This window comes from Sciurus carolinensis, chromosome 4 (genome assembly GCF_902686445.1).
Source record: "Sciurus carolinensis chromosome 4, mSciCar1.2, whole genome shotgun sequence".
NCBI classification, from domain to species: Eukaryota; Metazoa; Chordata; class Mammalia; order Rodentia; family Sciuridae; genus Sciurus; species Sciurus carolinensis.
The window spans coordinates 48,035,697-48,056,778 of NC_062216.1; the positions used below are offsets into that span (position 1 = coordinate 48,035,697).

General features: G+C 39.4%; 1 protein-coding gene across 1 annotated transcript in view; it reads right to left on the bottom strand.

The window, feature by feature from the left end:
• Positions 1-21,082, bottom strand: part of LOC124982694 (prolow-density lipoprotein receptor-related protein 1-like) — a 54,723-nt gene that overhangs the window by 25,378 nt on the left and 8,263 nt on the right. The window contains exons 6-13 of the mRNA XM_047549664.1: positions 20,321-20,440; positions 18,038-18,163; positions 17,302-17,505; positions 16,028-16,196; positions 15,539-15,707; positions 14,494-14,719; positions 13,643-13,768; positions 11,768-11,992 (exon numbers count right to left, since the gene is read on the bottom strand). Coding sequence (XP_047405620.1) covers positions 11,768-11,992; positions 13,643-13,768; positions 14,494-14,719; positions 15,539-15,707; positions 16,028-16,196; positions 17,302-17,505; positions 18,038-18,163; positions 20,321-20,440 — 1,365 coding nt within the window. The remainder of the gene's footprint in view (positions 1-11,767; positions 11,993-13,642; positions 13,769-14,493; positions 14,720-15,538; positions 15,708-16,027; positions 16,197-17,301; positions 17,506-18,037; positions 18,164-20,320; positions 20,441-21,082) is intronic.

The following is a 21,082-nucleotide window of genomic DNA, read 5'->3' on the forward strand; positions in this document are numbered from 1 at the left end:
CACGGTTCACCTTCCTTCCTCCTCACAGATGAATATGGAAATCAATCCCCAGCATGCCAAGTGACTAGAACTGAAACTGCTATAGGAAAGCGGAGACCATGACACCACTTCGGTGGTATGGAAGGACACTGGTAGAGTGCATGGACAATGAGGAAATTTACAACTAGAAGGCGGAGACAGGCTAGGGACCAAGTATAAAGAGTCATAACGTGTCTGCTTTTAGATGGCAATAGCTGAGTTAGGCTGTAGCCTGCAAAGCACTCTTTCTACTCCTACCCTCACCCACTACAGCACCATACACTGGGTCTAAGCTAGGTGTCCAGCTGTGCTGGGATGCCATCTAGCACACAGTGTAAGAGCAGGATCAAGCTAGCGAGTCAGGTCGCCTCCTTCAAAACCCTGTTCCAGCTGGGTGGGCGCCGTGAGGCAGGCCTGTAATCCCAGTGACTCAGGAAGCTGAGACAGGTAGATGGCCAAGTTTAAAGCCAGCCACAGCAACTTAGTGGGCGCTATCTCAAAATAAAAAATAAATAAATAAATAAAAAGGACTAGGGATGAAGCTCAGTGGTCAAGTGACTCTGGCTTCAATTCCCCAGAACCAAAACCAAAAACAAAAACACACTGTTCTATCACATGGTATCAACTAATTTCTATGCCTCAGTTTACTTAAATGTGTAACAGGGTTAGTGTTTTTTGTTAGGGTTATGAGAATTAGAGTTAAAACAAATCAAATCAAAGCTTAGAATAGTGTCTGTCATTTTACAGTAAGGTAACAAAGCTGACTTGCACAAGCTCACAACAGTCAATTGTTCAATTAAAAAAATTCTTTAAGCTGATTATTTAATATAAACAATTAAATGAATTATACTGATTTATTAGAAGCAGTAACTACTCATCACTTCCCAATTGTTTTCCTGAGTTCACTATTATAGGTTGATACTCCTTATCCCAAATGCTTAGGACCAGATGTGTTTTGGATTCTGGATTTTGGAATATTTGTGTACATAATGAGGTACCTTGGGGATGGGACCCAAGCCTCCAAACACAAAATTCATTTATGTATCATGTATGCCTTACACATGTACGCCTGACAATAATTCTTATACAGTATTTTTAGTGCATCCGAACTTTGACTACAACTCACCACAAAGATTAGGCATGATAAAATCAAGAATCAATAAATGGGATAGTATTAAACTAAAAAGTTTCTTCACAGCAAAGGAAACAAAATATGAAGAGAGAGCCTATAGAATGGAAGAAAATCTTTGCCACCTGCACCTCTGATAGAACATTAATCTCCAGGATATATAAAGAACTCAAAGAAACTTGACACCAAAAACCCAAATAACCCAATCAATAAATGGGCAAAGGAATTGAACAGGCATTTCACAGAAGAAATATGATTGGTCAACAAATATGTGAAAAAAGTGTTCAACATCTCTACCAATTAGAGAAATGCAAATTAAAACTACACTGAAATTTCATCTCATTCCAGTCAGAATGGAAATTATCAAGAATACAACAACAGATGTTGGCGAGGATGTGGGGGAAAAGGTACACTCATACTTTGCTGGTGGAACTTAAAATTGGTGCAACCATGCTTGAAAGCAGTATGGAGATTCCTCAGAAAACTTGGAATGGAACCACCACTTGACCCAGTTATTCCACTCCTTGGCATATACCCAAAGAACCTAAAATCAGTATACTACAGTAACACAGATACATCAATATTTATAGCAGCTCAATTCACAGTAGTTAAGCTATGGAACCAAACTAGGTGCCCTTCAACAGATGAATGGATAAAGAAAACGTGGTGCATATACACAATGGAAAATTACTCAGCCATAAAGAAGAATAAAATTATGGCATTTGCCAGTAAATGGTTGGAACTGGAGACTGTTTGGCTAAGTGAAATAAGCCAATCCCAAAAAACCAAAGACCAAATGTTCTCTGATATTCGAATACTAACACACAATAATGGGGGTGGGGGAGAATAAAAGATCATTGGATTAGACAAAGGGGAATGAAGGGAAGGAAGAGGGGATGGGAATAGGAAAGACAGTAGAATGAATCGGACATAACGTTCCTGTGTTTATATATGAATACATGATCAGTGAAACTTCGCATCATGTATGACTATAAGAATGGAATCCTAGTTAGAATAAGTTATATCATGCATGTATGTCAAAATATATCCTACTGTCATGTATATCTAAAAAGAATAAATTTTTAAAAATTTTTAAAATACAGACCAGTCATGGAGGTTTCAACTTATTTCATTATGTGGGTACTCAAAAACTTTTGAATTTTGTAGCATTCTAGATTTTAGATCTTTGGATTAGGGCCACTCAACTTGTATCTGTACTCTTGTATGTTTATGTCAATTGTACCCATATGGTGGAGATACTATATAAAGGTTTGCTCACACATCTCTTCCCAACTCCACATTTAATAATGTCACATTGTAGCTTGAAATCTGTCATCGTGGGAGTATTTACATGGTGCAAATTGTAAATATTACAAACCAGGGTTTGACTGGTTTTTTTATTTTGTTTTGTAGACCATGGAATAGAAAACAATTGCCCTTGGGCCAAATCTATCTCCTTGCTTGGTTTTGTAGATACAAGTTTTAGTGGAATGGAGCTGATCATTTACACACTATCTATGACTACTTTGGTGATATAACAAGAGAGAGCCCACTAAACCTAAAATAGGTACTATCTGGTCTTTTACACAAAACATTTACCAAATCCTAGTCCAGATTTAGGAAAGTAATAGAGAAAGTGTAAATAATTATAAGGTTAATCCTGCCTGTGTCATGTCTATAGCCATTACACTTTAAATACCATAAAAAGTTAAGGAAACATTTTTCTAGTATTTGAAATTTATTATCCCATTCAGCAAAGAAGTCATTTATGTCACTGATGAACTAATTCCAAGTTTTTATCACTTCACCTTTGTCTTACTTGTTTATGGAAACAAAAGCATGGAACCACATTCAAGTCAAAACTACTCCTTCAATAATGTCATTAACTAATCAGATAGTAAGCAAGCATTTATTCACAGATTATCAAAACTTAATTGAATTGCAACCAACTGAATGGCTTCTGATCTCAGACTTCACCATAAAAAAGCATTCCATGAAAATCAATCAAAATAACAATGAAAAAGTTTACAATAAAGAATATCGATCAGAGGATCCAAGATGGCAGACTACAGGGAGGCTGTGTTCCTTATCACTCCGTAACTCTGGTTTCAAGCAGAGGATATCTGTTTCTTCATTGCTCACTGTCAGGCTCCTATTACCCGCCATTTGCCTGCCTCTTGCCTGTCCATTGCCTGCCTTACCCCTATCCATCACCCACCGCCTGAGGTTCACCTCCCGATCATCCGACAGCAGTCAGCAAACTGACCACAGACCGCCAGTGGAGCACCAGCTGCCTGCTGTTGCCTGGAAGTTCACTGTTACAGTACCTCCAGGTTTGATCACACGTGGCTGCCGCTGCCATTTTGAGGCAACAGCCAGACCCCATAGGACTCCTGGCCAGACTGACTGAGCCCGGTCTCCAGGATCCCTCAGCCCAAGGCCCTCACATCCACTGACTATTCCCTGCCGCCAGGACCCCTAGACCGACTGACTGCGCCCTATCACCAGGACCCCAGACCGACTGATTGCACCCCGCCTCCAGGACCTCCAGCCGACCACGTCCACATCCTGAGCTGCAGCTCCTCATTTGCCAACACATTTGGAAGCCAGAGCGGCCATCTTGGATGATCCTGGAAGCCGTAGCTCTGATCTTTAGGTGGGGCAAATCCCATCCTGAGACGCCTGCTGGAGGCTTGAAGCTCATCGTCAGATACCTCTCATGCATCAGGCTACTGAAGACTGGGAGGTTTGAATACTATATGACTGTTATAGTGTAGATTTTCTTTTTTCTCTTTATTGAACAATTTTAAGTTTTTATTTCTTTACTTTTCATGCTCTCTTTTCCTTTTGATTACCTGTTCCCTCAGAGTCTCTTTCTCCCTTTTTGCATGCTAACATCCAATTTCTTTTGATTACACTCTCACCCTTTCTATTATCTAGAACTTCTGTATATTCTTTTTTTATCCCATTAACAGCTACATCCTACATCCTTCTGCATCATCTTTGTCCTCCATTAGAAACTGCAGACCTTATTGCAAATCTGTTTGTTATACTGAAAATAATAATTGAGCTCATTCTGTTTATTATGACAATATTGTTAATGTTCTCATAGGGGCTGTTTGGTCTAGGATTGCTTACTGTCTGAATTGGGTACTGCTAATATTGATCTCCCCTTAAAGAAAAGGTTTTGGAAATCTATAGGACCACTATAAGCCTATAGGGGGGAATCTACAATACCCCAGATCTGCTCTGCTAGAGGGGAAGATACATGAACAACATGAAAAAACAAGGGAAGAAAATGATCCAAACAAATCTAGATTCTATATTAATAGAATCCAATTACAGTATGTTAGAAGAAATGTCAGAAAAGGACTTCAGATTATACATGATTAAGATGATTCACAAAGCAAAGGATGAGATAAGAGAGCAAATGCAGGCAATGAATGATAATACCAATAAGCAGTTGAAATAGCAACTGCAGGAAGCAAAAGATCATTTCAACAAAGAGATAGAGATTCTCAAAAAAAAAAAAAAAAAAAAAAAAAAAATGGAAATCCATGAAATGAAGGAAACAATAAACCAAATAAAAAACTCAATGGAAAGCATCACCAAAAGACTAGACCACTTGGAAAACAGAACCTCAGACAATGAAGACAAAATATTTAATCTTGAAAATAAAGTTGCACAAACAGAAGATGGTAAGAAACCATGAACAGAATCTCCAAGAACTATGGGACATCATGAAAAGACCAAATTTAAGAATTATTGGGATTGAGGAAGGCACAGAGATACAAACCAAAGGAATGAACAACCTATTCAAAGAATTAATATAAGAAAATATCCTAAACCTAAAGAGTGAAATGGAAAATCAAATACAAGAGTCTTACAGAACAGCAAATGCACAAAATCACAACAGATCCACACCAAGGCACATTATAATGAAAATACCAAACATTCAAAATAAAGATAGGATTTTGAAGGCCGCGAGAGAAAAGCATCAGATTACACGTAGGTGGAAACCAATACAGATAGCAGTAGATTTCTCAACCCAGACTCTAAAAGCTAGAAGGGCCTGGACCAACATATTTCAATTTCTGAAAGAGCATGGTTGCCAACCAAGAATCCTATACCCAGCAAAACTAACAGATTTGAAGATTTGAAGATGAAATAAAATCCTTCCATGATAAACAAAAGTTAAAGGAATTTACAAATAGAAAGCCTGCACTACAAAATGTTCTCAACAAAATATTCCATGAGGAGGAAATGAAAAACAACAATGTAGGTCAGCAAAGGGAGAAACTACCTCAGAGAAAAACCACTCAAAGGAGAAACCAAGCGAAGTTAAAAACCAAAAATAAGCCCAAATGACTGGCATTACAAATCATATCTCAATAATAACCCTGAACATTAATGGTCTAAACTCATCAATCAAAAGACACAGGCTGGCAGAATGGATTAAAAAGAAAGACCCAACAATATGCTGCCTGCAAGAGACTCAACTAATAGAAAAAGACATCCACAGACTAAGGGTAAAAGGATGGGAAAAAATCTACCATGCACATGGACTCAGTAAAAAAGCAGGGGTTTCCATCCTTATATCAGATAAAATGGACTTCAAGCCAAAGTTAGTCAGAAGGGATAAAGAAGGACATTTCATACTGCTTAAGGGAACCATAAATCAGGAAGACATTACGATCATAAATATTTATGCCCCAAACAATGGTGCATTCCTGTACATCAAACAAATCCTTCTCAACTTCAGGAATCAAATAGACTACACTACAATAATTCTGAGTGACTTTAACACACCACTGTCACCACAGAATAGATCTTCCAAACAAAAACCAAACAAAGAAACCATAGAACTCAATAACACAATCAATAATCTAGACTTAATAGACATATATAGAATATTCCATCCATCAATGAGTGAATTCACTTTCTTCTCAACAGCACATGGAACCTTCTCAAAAATAGACCATATGATATGCCACAAAGCAGCCCTTAGGAAATGCAAAAAAAAAATAGAGATAATGCCTTGTATTCTATCAGATCATAATGGAATGAGAGTAGAAATCAATGACAAAACAAAAAACAGAAATTACTCCAACACCTGGAGACTAAATAATATGGTATTGAATGAAACATGGATAACAGAAAACATCAGAGAGGAGATAAAAAAAAGTCTTAGAGGTCAATGAGAATGACGATACAACATATCAAAATCTCTGGGACACTATGAAAGTGGTACTAGGAGGAAAATTCATTGCATGAAGCGCATTCAAGAAAAGAATAAAAACTAAATAACCTAACATTACAGCTCAAAGCCCTAGAAAAAGAAGAACAGAATAACAGCAAAAGTAGTAGGAGAAAGGAAATAATTAAAATCAGAGCTGAAATCAATGAAATTGAAACAAAAGAAACAATTCAAAAAATTGACAAAACAAAAAGTTGGTTCTTTGAAAAAGTAAACAAAATAGACAAACCCTTAGCCACACTAACAAAGAGAAAGAGAGAGAAGACTCAAATTACTAAAATACATGATGTAAAAGGAAATATCACAACAGACACCACTGAGATACAGAACATAATGAGAAGCTACTTTGAAAATCTGTATTCCAACAAAATAGAAACTACCGAAGACATTGACAAATTTCTAAAGACATATGCTCCTCCCAAACTGAAGCAGGAGGACATACACAATTTAAACAGATCAATATCAAGCAATGAAATAGAAGAAGCCATTAAAAACCTACCATCCAAGAAAAGCCCAGGACAAGATGGATTCTCAGCCGAGTTCTACAAGACCTTCAAAGAAGAACTCATTCCAATACTTCTCAAAGTATTCCAGGAAATAGAAAAGGAGGGTATCCTACCAAACTCATTCTATGAAGCTAATATCACCCTCATACCCAAACCAGGCAAAGACACATCAAGGAAAGAAAATTTCAGACCAATATCCTTGATGAATATAGATGCAAAGATCCTTAACAAAATACTGGCAAACCGTATCCAAAAACACATGAAGAAAATCGTGCACCACGATCAAGTGGGGTTCATCCCTGGAATGCAAAGATGGTTTAACATCTGTAAATCAATAAACGTAATCCATCATGTCAATAGATTTAAGGATAAGAATCATATGGTTATTTCAATTGATGCAGAAAAAGTGTTCGACAAAATACAACACCCCTCCATGCTCAAAACACTAGAAAAAATAGGAATAGTAGGAACATACCTGAACATTGTAAAGGCTATTTATGCTAAGCCCATGGCCAACATCATTCTTATTGGAGAAAAACTGAAACCATTCCCTTTAAAAATGGGAACAAGACAGGGATGTCTTCTTTTACCACTTCTATTCGACATTGTCCTTGAAACTCTAGCCAGAGCAATTAGGCAGACTAAAGAAATTAAAGGGATATGAATAGGAAAAGAAGAACTTAAGCTATCACTATTTGCTGATGACATGATTGTATATTTAGAGGATCCAAAAAACTCCTCCAGAAAACTTCTAGACCTAATCAATGAATTCAGCAAAATAGCAGGCTATAAAATCAACACGCAAAAATCTAAAGCATTTTTATACACAAGCAACGAAACAGCTGAAAGGGAAATGAGGAAAACAACTCCATTTGCAATAGTCTCAAAAAAAATAAAATACTGGGAATCAATCTAACCAAAGAGGTAAAAGATCTCTAAAATGAAAACTACAAAACTTTGAAGAAAGAAATTGAGGAAGACCTCAGAAGATGGAAAGATCTCCCATGTTCTTGGATAGGCAGAATTAATATTGTCAAAATGGCCATACTACTAAAAGTGCTATACAGATTCAATGCAATTCCAATTAAAATCCCAATGATGTACCTTATAGAAATAGAGCAAGCAATCATGAAATTCATCTGGAAGAATAAGAAACCCAGAATAGCTAAAGCAATCCTTAGCAGGAAGAGCAAAGCAGAGGGAATCGCAATACCAGAATTTCAACTATACTACAAAGCAATAGTAACAAAAATGGCATGGTATTCGTACCAAAATAGAAAGGTGGATCAATGGTACAGAATAGAGGACACGGATACAAACCCAAATAAATACAATTTTCTCATACTAGACAAAGGGGCCAAAAATATGCAATGGAGAAAAGATAGCCTCTTCAACAAATGGTGCTGGGAAAACTGGAAATCCATATGCAACAGAATGAAACTAATCCCCTATCTCTCACCCTGTACAAAACTCAACTCAAAATGGATCAAGGACCTTAGAATCAGAACAGAGACCCTGCACCTTATAGAAGAAAAAGTAGGTCCAAATCTTCAACATGTTGGCCCAGGATCAGACTTCCTTAACAGGACTCCCATAGCACAAGAAATAAAAGCAAGAATCAATAACTGGGATTGATTCAAACTAAATAGCTTTCTCTCAGCAAAGGAAACTATCAGCAATGTGAAGAGAGAGCCTACAGAGTGGGAGAATATCTTTGCCAACCATACTTCAGATAGAGCGCTAATCTCCAGAATCTATAAAGAACTCAAAAAACTCTACACCAAGAATACAAATAATCCAATCAACAAATGGGCTAAGGAAATGAACAGACACTTCACAGAAGAAGATCTACAAGCAATCAACAGACATATGAAAAAATGTTCAACTTCTCTAGTAATAAGAGAAATGCAAATCAAAACTACCCTAAGATTCCATCTCACCCCAAATTGAATGGCAATTATCAAGAATACAAGCAAAAATAGGTGTTGGTGAGAATGTGGTGAAAAAGGAACACTCATACATTGCTGGTGGGGTTGCAAATTAGTGCAGCCAATCTGGAAAGTAGTGTGGAGATTCCTCAGAAAGCTTGGAATGGAACCACCATTTGACCCAGTTATCCTACTCCTTGGCCTATACCCAAAGGACTTAAAATCAGCATACTACAAAGATGCAGCCAAATCAATGTTCATAGCTGCTCAATTCACAATAGCCAGACTGTGGAACCAACCTAGATGCCCTTCATTGATGAATGGATAAAGAAACTGTGATATATTTATACAATGGAATATCACTCAGCCATAAAGAATAATAAAATTATTGGCATTTGCAGGCAAATGGATGAAATTGGAGAATATCATGCTAAGTGAGATAAGCCAATCTCAAAAAACCAAAGAACAAATGATCTCGCTGATAAGTGGATGATGACACATAATGGGAGTGGAAGGGGGACAAGAATGGAGGAAGGAGGGACTGTATAAAGGGAAAAGGGGGGCGGGAGGGGTGGGGGGAGGAAAAAATAACAGAATGACTCAAACACCATTACCCTATGTAAATGTATGATTATACAAATGGTATGCCTTCATGTACAAACAGATACAACATGTATCCCATTTGTTTACAATAAAAATAAATAAATAAAGAATATCATGTGTTTTAACACTTGTAGGTTGATGTCCTTTACATCAGTAATCTTTATTCCTTTATTCTAAACATTTGTAAGTATATATGTGCACATTTTTTCTCTAAAGAGCTGGCTGTTAACATTTTCTAGCACACCCCTGGGTATCACAGCAAGAACTCAAATGTTAACTACCAGGGAAGACCACCAGCAGGCAAGGCATGAGGGTGGGCTACAGGGGCAGAAGAGGGAAGTCAGAACAGGGCTGATGTGCTGCAGGTCACTCCCACTTACTGGGCCTCAGTCGGGGAGCATTGTGTTACTATTCCTCACATTTTCATGGGGAGGAACCTCCATAAACATACATCTGAGCTCTCCGCATAGCCAGGAAGTCACTCTGCCTGGGAAAGGAGAACTGACTTAAGGTTGACAAATTAGTAAGAACAGATTGGCCATCCTTGGTGCAGATGCTACCTTTCCTTTGTTGGGTTCTGCCATCTGCAGAGACTATGAGCTCTCTTCTGGAATTGTAGATTTAACTTTGGCCCTTTGTAGATTCTGTTGATAGCCCAATTATCAGGGTCAGTGAATGTCTTTTGAGCCATGCTACACTACTGTGTGTGTGTGTGTGTTGCTGGGGATTGAACCCAACACCTTGTGAATTGCAGGCAAATGACCTGCCACTAAGCTATATTCCCTGGCTCTTAGAGATATGTACTGTATTTCTAAAATGGAATCTTCAGGATTTTTTTTTCCTTCTGGTACCAAGGATCAAACCCAAGGGTGCTTAGCCATTGAGGAGCCACATCCCCAGTTCCCCACCCTTTTTTTTTTTGTCAATTTTGAGACAGGGTCTCACTAATATAGTTTGGATCTTGAATGTCACCTAAAGATCCACGTGTTGAAGGTTTGGTCATCAGTGTGCGGTGCTCTTGAGAGGTGGCAGAACCTTTAAGAGGTGGGGCCTAGTGGGAGGTCTTTAAGTCAGTGAGAGTGTGCCCTGGATAGGAATCATGGGCCCCCAGCCACTTTCTTTTGCTCTCTTTTGTTCCTTGGTCACAGGTGACCAGTTTTGCTCTACCATGCACTCCCCACTATTACCACCCAGCATCCTCACCAGAGGCCTAAAAGCAATAAATCTGCCTGAATGGGACCTCTAAAACTGTAGGTCAAAAGAAACCTTTCCTCTTTTTCTTTATTTGTTGAACTTTTTTCTTTATAAGTTGATTATCTCAGGTGTTGTTTACAGTAACAAAAGACTATCACAGACACAAGGACTCAATACTTGACATTAGAGACCCCCTCAAATGAAATTATCACTCTCTTGCAAATTGCTGATATAACAGTTGTAACACAGAAACCATTTAGTAAGATCAGCCAACTGGAGAAGGCAGCATTGTAATTAAGTGAGAAGATATTCACGATAAGGGGTTCCCTAGACAACCGCCAGATGTACAGAAGGATCACGGCCCATTTCAGTTTCTCCTGAACATCACTCGGAAGCTGCTGCCAGTCACTGTGCTCACCCACAGGGCTCCCTGATAGGGTATACTGCCCTGAAGGATGACTGGGAGACACGTATCTCAATACAGCACTTTTCTCAGTACAGCCTGTCCTTAGTACTTGGCAGGCCACCCAAGGACAGATGTTCAGAAATCTAGTTTCTAATCACTGAACTCAAGTCGCAGATCTCCTTTATAAAGCAGATGTTGACAGTTAGGCCGAGTACACGGAACTTGAGGATGGGGTGTGGCATTTAGGAGTGTGGGAGGGGGAAGTATATATATCATATATTAAGAAAATATCTTGCTAATTCACTCTGAAATCTGCATTGCAAATTAGTAAATTCTAAATTAGTATAAGAAAAATCTGCAATGCAAAAATTGAAGAATGAAAGGTCCATTTCTATCCTCCCCTGATTTAAGGCCAGAAATGCAAAATTTTTAAAGTCTTATTACTCAAGCTCTAGGATTCCCTGAGTCATGGTAGCTTTCTGACAATCTGCTCATAGCTCCCAAGACCAAGAATAAATCAGAGATATTTAACACCTAAATCAGTGAAGAGTTGGTCTTCACTTTATGGTGCTACTGAGAGGTGGTAGAACCTTCAGGAAGTCGGGCTTTTCCACTGGCATGAAAGTTTATTCAAATCAGTACTGAATAAGATTTTTTTGGCCCTAGTTATTGTAAATGCAGAAAATAAAAGCAGCAGGGGAAAACAAGATGGCCTTCCCAACTTACCAGTACGTGCTGTCCAGATCTCTAGCTTTTGTCCGGAATAGCCAGTTGAGTAGACCAGATGTCCCTGAGCATTTGTCCAATAGATGAGGTTCCTTTTCCAGTCAATATCCAATAAATAGATGTTCCCAGGATGCTCTTCAACTAGAGTTCTCTCTATGGCAGTTCCCATAAAGCCAACTTTCAACAAGTACAGACGTTTGCCAGAAGAAACCACAAGTTTTAATTCTATGAAAGAAAAAAAGAGATTTGCTATTTGACCTTTGTCAGAGAAACCCATGACCTCTTCCTTAGCAGTGCCCCTATCTCAACCTCAGGTGCTGACAGAAAGGGGTCTTATAATATTTGCCTCTGAAGCACACATACAACACGTGTGCTATAGCTTCTAGAGAAGAGGGTCATTTGGGCAAATGCTGATGTTGCTCAGTGTGCCCAAGACCCTGGGTCTTCTGGATTTCTGAGGAAAGGCTAGGGCACATTGCAAGAATGAGGGCTGAAGAACTTTCTGCTTCCTTTAATAATGTCTTACTACTAAAAGCTTTTAAACACTGTATTACTCAGCTACTTGAGTGTATCTGGGATTCAGGCTGATGAGTTTGCCAATATAGCTTATTACACCATGATCTCTTTCAGAGCTGTTCCCATAAACCAAATTTGTAAAAGTTATTAGAATTTATATAATTTATCCTTATATAATTTATATAATTTATCCTTAAAAACCTCAATATTCTATAGGAAACAGCCCCAACAGTAAGTTGGATAGAGAAGTTCAATGGATTATGTCACCTTTAATATTTTGAAGATGAAACAGCAATATGGAGAACTTAGGTTGAAGTAAAATGATATTGCAGTAGAGACTGCTTATAAACATGAATCAGAATATAGTCATAAGAATATAAAGGCTTTATTTCTTATATCAACTTTTTTGCAAGTCTTCATGAAAAACTTGATTTAAAGTTTATCAAATCTAACTGTCCAACAATAGATGGATAAATAAATAAAATATGGTGTGTACATACAATAGAATATCTTTCAACTTTTAAAAGGAATGTACACTTGCTACATCATGGATGAACCACTTATACTAAGTGAAATATGGCAGACCCAAAAGACAAATATCCCACAATTTCACCTAGTGTGGAATAATAGGGATTCACTTGATGCTTTAACTATATCCCTTGTCGCATTGAAACTTACATGTTTTTTTTTCTTTTTCCCAGTCTTTTCCCTGAACTTTTCCTTGATCTTCTTTTCCCTAACCTTCTACTCCTTGATCTTATCTTTCCTGATGTCTCCTCCTTAATCTCATTTTCTCTGAATCATCTCTTAAAAACCCCCTGTTCCCCATGATGGGCAAAATCACAGCCTCTGAGACAGGAGTCCCCTGTGTTTCTCCTTTGCTAGCAGAGCAATAAACTTTCTTTTTCCTTTTTCTCAAAACCATGTCCTTGTTATTGGATTGGCATCGGGGACAAGGACCAAACTTTTGGTTACAGTGGTACCAAAAATAGGCAGATTCATACAGACAGAAAACAGAATGGTAGTTGAAAGGAACTGGAGAGAGAGGAGAATAGGGAGTTAATGTCTAATGGGAAAAGTGTTTTCAGTTTGGGAAGATGAAGAAGTTCTGGAGAGGGATGGTGGTGATGGTCGTACTTCATGCCAGTTAGAAATGACTAAAATGCTAAGTTCTCTGTTCTGTATATTTTAGCACAATCAAAAGAAAAAATTGAATCAAATTGACCTGATAACAAAACTGGTCCTCAGAGTAGGTTGTCAGTACAAAACCAGCTGACTGAGAAATGGAAGCTACATTATTTCCAGGCTACCATGGAAGATGCCTCCTTGAGCTGAACCCGTTTTACCCAACATACTTACCACTACATGTGCCAGAATGTGAAAGAAACATTCCTTCAGGACAAACACACTTATAGCCCTTGGGGTGGACAGGAGACAGGAGGCATAAGTGGCTGCAAGAACCTGGAGCACAAGCTGGGTATCTGCCTGCTATAAAACATCATGTGAGACAGGTTCAGATGTACTTATCCACACTAGTTCCAAACTGAATAATGATGAAGAGTTAAGCCACTTTGCCTTAAGAGGAACCCAGATACACTGGTTACCTTCTAATTAGGTGTGCTGACCTTTGAACTCCACTGATCTCTTACTGTCTTTCAGAGAGTGGCAGTTACTTACCTATCTTACGTTAGGCCAATAAAGCATCCATCAGTAACACCTCCTCCCTTGGAGTCAAGGCAACATGACTGCGGGCCTTGCATATTGCCAAGACTCCCTAAGTGGCCTAGCCTCTCTACTTTGGTTAGTTTCTCAGATCCAGTTAAGAAGTATTATCTAAGTTGACTCTTCCTACTATCAGAACACAAGAATTTGTTCAATTTTCCATTTTATCCATTGTCCTGTTGGTGAGTAAGTCATCTCAGCCCCTCTGTGAACAACTTATTATCCTATATTTTCTATATTAAATGCCTCATAAATCTAGCAAATGCTTTGGACTGGCACAGGCATATAACTTGGAATGACTTCCCCAATAGATGCTGGTATTCAATGCATCTTCCTTACAAGTCCTATGTAGGTAAGTCTGGAAGGATACCCAGAACATTTCCCTGCCTCCAAATAGCGAGTTCTACCACAGACAGCTAGCACCTCGGGCAGTTTCACTCTTATGCATTCTGATTCATCAGCACTTCTAAAGCAAGCCATTTACTTACTCTTAGGCTGCAGGGACTTGTGGAGGACTGAGAAAGCAGACATGGAGGTATCCAGTAACACCTGTCTCTCCTTTGGGCTGCGGGGTGAGGTATAAAACAGCTGTGTCTTATTGGCCCAGAAGAAAGAGTTCTCAAAGACAGCTAGTCCTACTGGGTTTTCATCTTCCAGGAAGATCTCAGGAAAGGAGTACCTCCCGCTGCCATCCACCTTCACTGTCTCTATGGACTGAAGGAAGCATTAGAATCTTATGAGAGTATGGTAGCCTTAGCAAGTGCTGACGACATTAATGTCATCAGTTTCTTGGATACTGATTAAATATATCTGTGCAATAGCAACTTGATAGAGATGAATGTGTCTAAGGATTCAAGGAGGTTAATGCTGGAATCAGCAGATTGGACTGCTTCTTGGACAAACTAGGGCCACAGATGGACTACACAGGGAGTTACTATAACTTACTGTCTGAACTAGACACTATACCAAACCCTTTTGCACCACCATGTGCTGCCTTCTGAGTAGGGATCCTATCTCTTTTCAGAAAAGGCCGTGGGAGTACAAAGAGGCACCCTGATTAGCGAAAATCACAGGTAGAAGATCAGAGGCCTAAAAATGTGACTCACAAGACCTGGTCTTTCAGATAGGCCTTTCTAAAAATGGGACAACATGAACTGTAATAGTAAGTCCTAGAAATCTAAGTATGAGACACAAGTAGCCCAGTAACTGTATGCTTTCAAGGATGTAGTCAGTAATCCTAAAAGATTCTGTGTGCAGGCTACAACACAGAATAGGACCAATGCTTCCAGAAAATTCCTACAGTGTTTGACTATAGAACTGAAGAAAAGCACCTCCTCTCTCAAGCTGTGTTGATATGGTCTCCTACACCCAAAGGTGTTGTGCTGTTACACCTGGCTCTTCTCGATTTTTGTGGCCAGAAGGTATTTCAGAGAGTTGATGCAAGACTTAAGAGAATTTTGTACTTCCCTGTGGAATCAAACCAAGTTCCCACCAAAAGAGTTTGAATTTTCTCTTTGGATCTAACTATGGTACCTTTTTATATTCACTGATCCAGTAGAGCCTGTCAGTCACGTGGTCCAGTGTCAGTCCTAAAGGCTCCTCTGTGGTTAGGACAGCAAGCACCTTCCTGTCAGAGCCATCCATGCCTGCAGATTCCACAGTCCTCACGCCTGTCCCACCTCGATTCACCCAATACAAGTACCTGCAAACAGGGGTGCGTGCTGTTAGGGTCCCTTCACTTGCAGGCATGAGTACTTAATTCTCTACCGCCTGACTTGTATAGCTTTCTTGCACTGGTCTCATATCATTAAACTGCTGTTGATGCTAGAGATTTCTGCTTCTGCACTCAAGTCACTGGACTTTGAAAAGTTTGACTCCATAAAATTCAATTGAAGATTCAAACTTGAGAATTTGGGGGAGCCAATAAAATCTAGGTTGAAAAAGACTGATATGTCCCTTATTAACTTAAATATCCCAAATAAACAGTGATTTCCAATATACTCCGCAAGAAATGCTACTTACTTCTTTTCAGGAAACACTACTAGCTGCTCTGGCACAAGATCCTTTTCCAAAATTTTGACATAGCCTCTGCCGTCACTTAAGCCAGCACAGATGACCCTTGCAAAACTGCTAGCCCAATACAACTGTCCTGTGGACCAGTCCAAGGAGATGCTGTTCACTGCCGTAAGTTCTGGGGACAAAGGAGATAGTTTTATGTTCCCGCATTTGTCTACACTCTCTTACCTTGCAAACAGAGACTTGGACACAACTTTGCTACATTTTCTGATTTTGAACTATACAGTGAGGCAAATAAATGTAAGGATTAAGGGCCAGAGATGTGCCAGGGTATTTCCAACACGCAGGCGTGACAGGGAAGGAGGAGGACCAAAGCAGAAGCTTAACTAAGAAATCTGACAGTCTATGAAGTGACCTTGGTTTAGACTAAAGTTCTTGTAAAAGTGTCGGGCAAGTTGTTACAAACTACCTCTGAACTGCTCCCAGGGCATTTCTGTGTCCCCAGCAAACAAGCCCTCTTGATACGCACTGTCTAGTTTAGTCCCCAAACTTACACAATGAGGCCAAGTACTAGTACCCTCATCTTATGGAAGGCAGATCAAAGGGTTAAGAACTTGCCTGAGGTCACATACCTAGTGTGGGCCTCTGAGACCAACTGTGGCCTGAGGCTACATTCCAAGACCTTCTGTACTTTAATACTAACAATTTCATGTTGCAAGTTACATTCTATGGTGCTCCTATGGACCTGAACTACAGCAATCTTATCTGAAACCAGACTTTTATATATTGCATGCTTCATGACAGGCCTGTCCAGGAGGTGGTACAGATGGATACGCATGCTTCTTACACTAGGGGGTAGGGTTACATTTTGGATCTGGGCTGTCCCTCAAAGGTCCATGTGTTAAAGGCTTAGTCCCCAGTCTGTGGCACTGTTGAAAGGTAACAGAAACGTATAAGAGGTGGGGGCTAGTGGGAGGTTTAAGCCACTGGGGCAGGAGCTTGAGGGGATTGTGGGACAGTCTCTTCTTATCTCCCTTTACTTCCTGGCACCATGAGGTAAGCAGTTTCCCCTACCACATACTCCCACCATATGATGAGTCACCCCAGACCCAAAAGCAGTGGGACCAACCAACCACAGACTGAAATCCCCAAAAGTGGGAACCAAAATAAATTTTTCCTCTTTTTAAATTTATTATCTCAGGTATTTTGTTACAGTAATGCAAAGTTAACTAACACAAGTAGTTTTAAGAAGTTAAGGCTCTTAGTGCCAAAAAATATACCTGGGTAAAGGGGAACAAAGTTTGGTTTCCCAAGGACAAACACATTTAAGACTTCATCTACCCAGAAATATGTGCTTCTCTCAAGATCATATGCAACAGAAATGGGTCTTGATTTTATAGGTATCAGAGATTCATAGATGCCTGTTTTTCGATCCAGGACACCAAGCTCTTGATCTCTTGCTATAAGAATTTTAACACCATCATCTGCAATCAAAGGACAGTAGAGATGAATAATTTTGTAGCTTTATTCCACACATTTCCCTTTAAATATTTATCCCATCTCTCATACCCAAATCTACCTATCCCTAAACTCTGGACTAAGTATTTAGAGATCTAGTGGGCCACCTTAGTCCTCTGTCCTTCCTCTGAACTCCCAACATGTTGAAACTAATCTTTGGAACTTGACTGCCTCTCTGACCTAGACAGAAGTCCTGTCCAAGTCAGGTACACAGTAGCCAAATGTAACTGAGTGTTTTATTTCTATAGAAGCACAGGGCAAGTTAAGACTATATTTGTTGGGTCTGTGGAATACCTAGTAGACTGCGGAGTAACTAAGTTATTTAATGCAATTGACACTCAGGTTGAGCATGAATGGTATAATGGTAGCTTCTTTATGAAAACAATGGAGTCGTCTCTAGTACTAGACTTAAAAATGAATTCCCTATATCACTTTTCTCTGCAATTACTGCTAAGAATAGCACAGGAGCTGGGCTTTGCTTCTGGTATTGAAACTCACCTGTAACTCGACATTCGCTCCCATTGTTGAGCTGGTAACCTTGAATACAGTCACAGGAGTAAGAGCCTGGTGTATTATGACATAGTTGGCCACAAGGACTGAACGCCATCGAGCATTCATCTACATCTGATGACAGTCATAAGTTAGAGGCAATCCAGAAACAATCTCTGCAGTATTTTTGTCCTTTGGAGCCACTTTTCAGATGCTGCCTGGATTGGCATTTTATGGAAATCATTGTACCAGACCCTGGAATAGTCAGTGCTGGCCACCAACAATCTCCCACTCACATTAATAAAATTTAGGAAAAATTTCAACATTGGGACCCCAGGTGTTTGACTACAGAATACCCATTTATGTTATCCTAGCGACATTTCTTAGATAAGATTTGCCAGAGTCTATTTGAGAATGACAAATGTTACAGCCTAGAGTTCACTGCTGGCACCATGGGGTCATGGAAAATGCTTAAGCCTCTCAGGTCTCACCGGCAGGATTTAGATAAGGTACAATAGTATCTCAAAGCCTAATGGCTGGGACCCATTAGAGCGCAAGTCCCAAAACCAGGAGAGATTTATTTCTTTATTTTATAAGCAGGAAGGAAAACGGTTTCTTAGAAGAACTGATGTGAAAACATTATTCCTTCAAACCCGCAGGGTCCTAAAGTAGAATAATGCTTTCCCATGCCAGAAGCATAAGCAACGCTTGGCTACAGTCAGGCTCAGGGGTCAGCCAAAACCTGTAATGGGTCAGAAACCCAAGAAGGGTGCTCCAGGGCTCAGGCAGAGGGCTGCAAAACCCAAACACTTCTAGAGCCATGACCAGATGCTGATTTCATATGTCTAATGAAGTATTAATAAATTAAATCATCTATTGAATTAGTAAAATTGATCAAATTTAATGATTAAAATTTAATATTAATGAATTAAAATCTAAAATAGGATCATAACCATTGTTAATGAATTGCTAATACAAAAGCCTTTGTACTATCTAATAATACTATTTAATAGTATGTAATAAACCAGTCTTTTCTCTTGTAGCCTTCCCAAGTGGGTAAAGATACAAGCAGGTACAGTCATGAGAAGGCACTACTGAGTAGGGACACTGATCAGGCTTTAGGGTGGAAGGGCTGACTAACCCCTTATGCCACAGCAACAAAACAATAGATCCTTTACCCTCACAATCAGATTTTAACCTAAAATACCTTCCTGTATTTTTTTGTAGACAAGTGTAGTAGGGCAGAAGTCATAATCTTTTACTGAATAATAAAGATATGTGAAATTAATTTTAGCCATTCTGGAACCATAATCTCACTTTACAAAGAGGAGAAATGAGTCTTGAAGGATCTGGTGTCAGCCAGCAGGACAAGCAAGGGGAAACATACAATGGGCTCAAATTTCAGATTCTGTCCTGCTACCCACGCTGTGGAACTTAGGCATGGCCGTGAAATGACAAGTCTTTCTATTCTGTGATATAGTCCATAGGGAAAGGACGCTAAGTTTAAAACATTGTGTGATATACGCCATAGGGAAACCCTTTCTCACTTGGCAATAGATGCCCTGCAATTCCTACAAAAGAGGACATGAACAAAAGCATTGGCAAGAATGTGGAGAAACTGGAATCCTGTGCCCTACTGGTGGAAATAGTAAATGGTGCATCCACTGTGAAAAACAGTGTGATGACTCTTCAAAAAATTAAGCAGTTGTCACATGGTCCAGTGAGTCCACTTTCTGGTATATCCCCAGAAAATGGAATGATCACACAGATATTTGTACATTGCGTTCACACCAGCATTCTTCACAATAGTCAAGAGGAGGAAAACAACCTGGATATCCACCCACAGACAGACATTGTATGTAGTATCTATTTATTCAGCCTTAAAAAGGACACAAATCCTGAAGCATGCTATGGTGCATGTGCTAACATGGATGAACTCTGAAGCCATTATGCTCTGCTGGGTAAGACAAACACAAAAGCATAATTACAGTATGATCCTACCTGTGTGAGGTACCCAGAATGGACAAATTAATCGAGAAAGAGTCGGGGGGAAGGGAGTTATTGTTTAATGGGGATGGTTTCTACTGGGGATGTGAAGGAGCTCTGAAAATGCGTGGTGGTAATGCTTGTTTGCACGACATGGTGAAAGTAGGTAATGGCACTGCATGATACATTTAAGAATGGCTGTGATGGTAAAATTTACATTATATGCATTTTACAATTATATGCAATTATATGCATTTTACTGCAATTAAAAAATGTTTTAAAAAGATGAATCAAACCAGTTCTGACCTCCACAGCTCTGCCCGTCGGGCTGCAACCGCCACCCTGCCCCACAGGAACACTGGACACCCCAGTGTGTGTCACTGCACTGACCCTCACAGCCACCATTCACCAGAGAGCAGTTTTTACCTGGTAGAGACAGGGAAGTGGTCAAAACAGTTGAAAGCAGACCCATCATTTTATAAACTCTATTGTGCACATACCTTCTAGGCCTGGGTGAGCAATAGATGACTGGTTATTACTGACCTCTGACCTACCCTCTGGCCTAGAAACATGGAGTTTGGGGGAGGAGTGTGGAAGGGCAAAAGATAGGAATCCCAGGAGCAGGGGAGGAGGAGTTTCTTTCCAGGTCAACAGTGTGAATGATTTCAAATGCTGGTGTTATTTATTGTCCTTGCACAGGGGCCAGAGACCTCCTATCTACATTCTCTGGAATGCATGAGTGACTGAGACCCCTGACCTCAGGAAGTGATATACTGGCTTTTGAATCCTATTGAATTATCAATATAGAATCAGAAACCTATACTTTCTCCCATTGTTTATGCTTTTAGCATCTTTTTTTATTTATTGGTTCTTATGAATTATACTTGATAGTAGAATCCATTTTGATATAATTATACAAGTATGGAATATATCTTGATCTAGTTAGGATCCCATTCTTTTAATGGTGGGATCCACTGTGATGTTTTCATATATGTGCATAGGAAAATTATGTTGGATTCATTCCACTTTCCTTTTCCTATTTCCCCGCCCTTCGCTCCATTACCCATT